This window comes from Charadrius vociferus, unplaced genomic scaffold (assembly GCF_000708025.1).
Source record: "Charadrius vociferus isolate BGI_N301 unplaced genomic scaffold, ASM70802v2 scaffold1036, whole genome shotgun sequence".
Taxonomy (NCBI): domain Eukaryota; kingdom Metazoa; phylum Chordata; class Aves; order Charadriiformes; family Charadriidae; genus Charadrius; species Charadrius vociferus.
This window is the reverse complement of record NW_009648816.1, coordinates 282,696-287,509: the sequence shown is the minus strand read 5'-3', so window position 1 is coordinate 287,509 and position 4,814 is coordinate 282,696. Positions and strand designations below refer to the sequence as shown.

Below are 4,814 nucleotides of genomic sequence, written 5' to 3'. Positions count from 1 at the left end.
GCGCAGGGCAGGCGGGAGGGCCGAAGGCAGGTGGCGGCACCAGCCTTGGCGTTGCAGGAAGCCGGCGGGTGTGGAGAGGCAATTTCAGGGCTGGACGCTGGCTGCAGCGGGGACCGGTGAACCCAAAGTGTTGGGAGAGGAGATGATGGGCGATGCAGCCAGGCTGCCAATGGGCTGGGGCGCCGACAGCGAGGTAATGCCTGCAGAGGGGAGAGAGAGCGCGCGACGTCAGGAGAGCTCAAGGCCGGGGATGCTCAGTCCTGGGGGGGTTCCGGACCGCCCCCCGGTGAGAGCCCCGCGGGCTCCAGCACTCACCTGCCAACATACTGGAGGAGCTGACGGGTGTGTTAGTGGCCGAGAGTCCAGCCGAGGTGCCGATCCTTGCCGGGTCTTTCGCTATGGGATCTGCGGGGCAGAGGGGAAGGCCAAGGGGGTCAGTGAGGGCTCCACGCACACTGAGGGGAGCGCTGGTGCCTCGCCGTTCCCCCCTTCCTGCAGAGATGGGGCAGCAGCCCCACAAGGGGAGGGATGGGCACAGGGAGGTGGCCGGCGAGGACGGAGCTGCACCGTGGGCACAGCAGGAGCAGGAGACCCACAAGGTGGGGAAAGGAGCCGGCAACGAGGAGGAGATGGGTCGCGGGCAGGGGGCAGAGGGCAGGGAGGGGACGGCGGCAGCGCTGAGGAGCTGTGGCACACCACAGCACGGGCAGACATACAGAAGTACGGGTGCTCCATGGCGTCCCGGGCAGTGAGTCGCGTCTGGTGGTCGTAACGCAGCAGCTTGTCCAAGAAGTCGAGCGCCTCAGTGCTCACGAGGTGCTGGTTCTCGCTGTGCACAAAGCGCTCCCATCGCTTCCGCGAGTGTCTGCAAGGCAGAGGAGAAGAGATGCATCACCCCGCCGCTGGCACCTCGGGCTCACCTCCCACGCTGCCCTCTCTCCGGCTCTGCAGCCGGACTCAGGATACCGTGGCTGGTACACCCAAGGGAGGATTCGGGGAGGCACCCACCTGCCAAGGATGTCGTTGAAGCGGGGATCGAGCTCGATGTTGTACTTGTCGATGTAGTCATAGAGGTCCTCCGTCCCCAGCACTTTTGCGATGCGCACGAGCTGCCAGGAGGGTGGAGAAGGAGCAAGACTGAGGGTGACGGCAGACGGGGTTCCTGACAGCCCACCCGCAAAGGTCCTGGCCCCCGCCTCAGTGTCCCTCACTCCCGCTGAGTGAGGACGCAGCTCAGCAGAGCTCTGCGGCTGGGGAAGGATGCGTTCCTGGCCCTCAGCAGGGTGGAAAGTGAAGGCAAAGCCTGGCAGCCCTTCCCTGGGGTGGCTGGAAGCCGTGCGGAGGCGTGATGTGAGCAGGAAAGGGTGAACTTGTGCCCGACCGCTCCAGGGCCAGTGTTCCAGAGCAGGAGCAGAGCCCAGTTTCCCCTCCTCGCCCCAAAGGCAGATGCAGCTGGAAGCTGGGATCCCACAAAGGCAGGTTCCTGCAGGCCCTTCACTGGGCCGCGGCGGGTTATAAGCATGGAATCACTGAAGGGTTTGGGCTGAAGGGACCTTAAAGGCCACTGAGTCCACCCCCTGCCCTGGGCAGGGACACCTCCCACCAGCCCAGGTTGCTCAGAGCCCCGTCCAACCTGGCCTTGAACAGCTCCAGGGATGGGGCAGCCACAGCTTCTTGGGGCAACCTGTGCCAGGGGCTCACCACCCGCGCAGGAGAGAATTTATTCCCAATATCTCATCTCTGTCTCCCCTCTGTCAGTGTCGAACCATTCCCCCTGGTGCCATGGCTCCCCTCCCTGATGCAGTCGCTCCCCAGCTCTCCTGGAGCCCCTTTAGGCACTGGAAGGGGCTGGCAGGTCTCCCCACAGCCGGCCGGGCATGCCGGTGCTTGCTGGCTCAGCTTACGTGCGCTATACAACCGGGAAACACCAGCCAGCTCTGAAGACCATCCCATGAACCCCACTCTGGCAGCAGCACCGTTTGGAGTAACCACACCGGAGCTCAGCCCCTGAGCTGCCCCTCGCCTACAGCCCCTCCAGCAGCAGGCGGATCAGGCAGATGGCTCCTCTTAGCACCTCCCAGTACAACCAGTGCTTCGCCACCCCCAGGTTTAGGTGCCGGCTCACCCGCTCCTCCCTCGGACAGAAAGCAGAGGGATGAGAGAGGCAGGGAGCACCGAGACCTTGGCGCGGGGAGGGGACGGAGAGATGGGGGGGCAGCATGCGGAGGCGGCATGTGTGTGCCAGTGTGGGAGGCTGCCACGCTGGTCCAGCGCTTGCCCAGCGCCCTGGGAGGGTCTGCGGGACAAGGGGGGCAGTGGGGGCAGCGGGCAGCATGCTGCCCCAGGAGCTCACTTGGTCGTAGTTGTCATGACCGTGGAAGAAGGGCTCTTTCCGGAAGATCATGCTGGCCAGCATGCAGCCTAAACTCCACATGTCTAAGCTGTAGTCGTACATCTGGAAAAGCCGAGAAGAGAGAGAGAGAGGGGCCGTCAGTGAAGCTCCGGGAGCCCCCCAGGCTGCAGGGATGGGCCAGGAAGGGGGAGATGCACTGAGCCCCCTCCCAGAGGACGGCAGAGAGAGTTGGTTTTGGGTGCCACAGCCGGCAGCTCCTCCGCTCTGCTTTGCCCAGGACTATCTCCAACACAGGTTTCAGGTCCGGACCCTGAAGCGGTCTCAGCCGTTGTGGGCAAGACGCCACCCAGCCAAGAGCAGGCACCCCAAGGGCTGTTTGGAGGGCAGCGGATATTGGCTTTTATTCTAATCTTCCCCAATAACTTCACTCCGGGCAGGTTACACCCATCGCTCAAGGGTCTTTCCAGCCTGTGGGGGTTGTAGCTGGGTTTCTCTTGTCCCACTCAGGTGCGGCTACAGGTTGTAACCTGCCGGGCACGTGTCCGGGTGCAGGAGAGCCCCCTGGGGCTGCACGGCAGCAGGACACCACAGGATGCCAGCATCACCTCCAAACCGCAGGCCCTGCTGTCGGCACGAGGGGCTGCACCCTGCCGGGACGTACCTGGTAATCTACTAAGAGCTCCGGTCCCTTGAAGTACCGCGAGGCCACCCGCACATTGTACTCCTGGCCGGGGTGGTAGAACTCTGCCAGTCCCCAGTCGATCAGGCGCAGCTGGAGGAGAAGGGGAGAGGACATTGGTACGGGGACATGCAACTGGTGCTCGCCTCTCCAGTGGCCCCTTCGTGTGTTTGCAGCCATCAACGTGCCCCTCCTCTCCTCAACCTCGCCAGGATCGCTTTGAGCTCCAGGGGACTCGCAGCCCTCCCCAGCTTCGCTCGTTAAACCTGCAGAAGACGCACGCTCTCTGGTCCATCAGCCAGATCATTAATACTGAGCAGCATCAGGCCTAGGACAATCCCCATGGAACCAGGGCAGCGCTGCCATCTACTTTGACAGCAAACCATTGCTAATTACTCTCTAATTACGGCTTTCCAGCAGCTGTATACCTACAGTACTCCTTACCTGGAGCACTGCCTCGAGCTCGGGGGCCTCAGCACAGGAGAGACATGGACCTGGTGGAGCGGGGCAAGAGGAGGCCCCGGAGATGCTGTGAGGGCTGGAGCCCCTCTGCTGGGAGAGTTGGGGGTTCAGCCTGGAGAAGAGAAGGCTCCACGCAGACCTCAGAGCCCCTTCCACTGCCTAAAGGGACTCCAGGAGAGCTGGGGAGGGACTCTGCATCAGGGAGGGCAGCCATGGCACCAGGGGGAACAGTTTGACACTGACAGAGGGGGGATTTAGGTGAGATCTGAGGAGGAAATTCTTGGCTGTGCGGGTGGTGAGGCCCTGGCACAGGTTGCCCCAAGAAGCTGTGGCTGCCCCATCCCTGGAGGTGTTCAAGGCCAGGGTGGACGGGGCTCTGAGCAACCTGGGCTGGTGGGAAGTGTCCCTGCCCAGGGCAGGGGGTGGACTCAATGGCCTTTGAAGGTCCCTTCCAGCCCAAACCATTCTTTGATTCTGATTCTAAACTGTACCTAAGCCGTGTTTCCCTGGCCTTTATAAAATGGAGATACATGACATCTACTGTCCACAAAGAGCCTCTCCAGCAGTTTTAACATTAGTCTGGGGAGAATGAAGGACTGGCTGAGCTCGGATGTCTGTGAGCACAGCAGTTACAACAAAGTGCAGCCGGTCAGAGGCAGGGCGATACCAGGCTGTGATAACGGGGAAGATTTCAAAGGGCACGGTGCCCAAAGAGCACTGGGGAGGGGGTTCAGCCCCTTTCTGCTCCGATAACAGGGGCGTTCACCAGTTCCAAGAGGCCTTGCCTGTGCCACGCAGAGACGCCCAGCTCCCCCTGCCTGAGCAGGCGCCTTTTGAAGTCTTTTTTATTTGAGGTCCCAGCTGGCCGGTGGCTACAGGAGGTGCTGGAAGAATTCCCAAGTTACATTTACGAGCCCCAAACAGGTGGCAAATAAAGGGAATTTACTGGCCACAGGTGTGGGTTTTACGGTCACCTGTATTTCCAAACAAACAGCTGCAAATTCAGCCCCCCTCCCCGCACTGGGCTCTGCGGGGGCCCAGCCCGGGACGTCAGGGCAATGCTCTCCTGCCCGACCCGGAGACGGGCAGGACCACGCTGCATTAACCATGCCAGGGAACATTTCCCTGCCGAAACCGCAAGGGTCGGCAGCCGCTGCAGGCGGGATTGGGGCGGGCAGTCTGCACTGGCAACGAGAGCAGGAGGGTGAAAGGGAACGGGTGGTTCTCCTGTGGGCACAAAGGCTCTTTGCCAGCAGCTGAGTGGCCTCACGGCGAGACAGACATTGAGGGGCCGGAGCGTGTCCAGAGAAGGGCAGCGGA

General features: G+C 62.2%; 1 protein-coding gene across 2 annotated transcripts in view; it reads right to left on the bottom strand.

Annotated features, from left to right (window-relative positions):
* LOC104288092 (casein kinase II subunit alpha-like) overlaps positions 1 to 4,814 on the bottom strand; it is a 15,200-nt gene that overhangs the window by 668 nt on the left and 9,718 nt on the right. Inside the window, exons 7-12 of one of the 2 annotated variants that reach the window (XM_009886843.1) lie at positions 3,015 to 3,125; positions 2,354 to 2,455; positions 1,009 to 1,109; positions 717 to 865; positions 316 to 405; positions 85 to 200 (exon numbers count right to left, since the gene is read on the bottom strand). In XM_009886843.1, coding sequence (XP_009885145.1) covers positions 85 to 200; positions 316 to 405; positions 717 to 865; positions 1,009 to 1,109; positions 2,354 to 2,455; positions 3,015 to 3,125 — 669 coding nt within the window. Of the gene's footprint in view, positions 1 to 84; positions 201 to 315; positions 406 to 716; positions 866 to 1,008; positions 1,110 to 2,353; positions 2,456 to 3,014; positions 3,126 to 4,814 lie in introns of those variants that run through there. The other variant, XM_009886844.1, reaches the window with a different exon arrangement.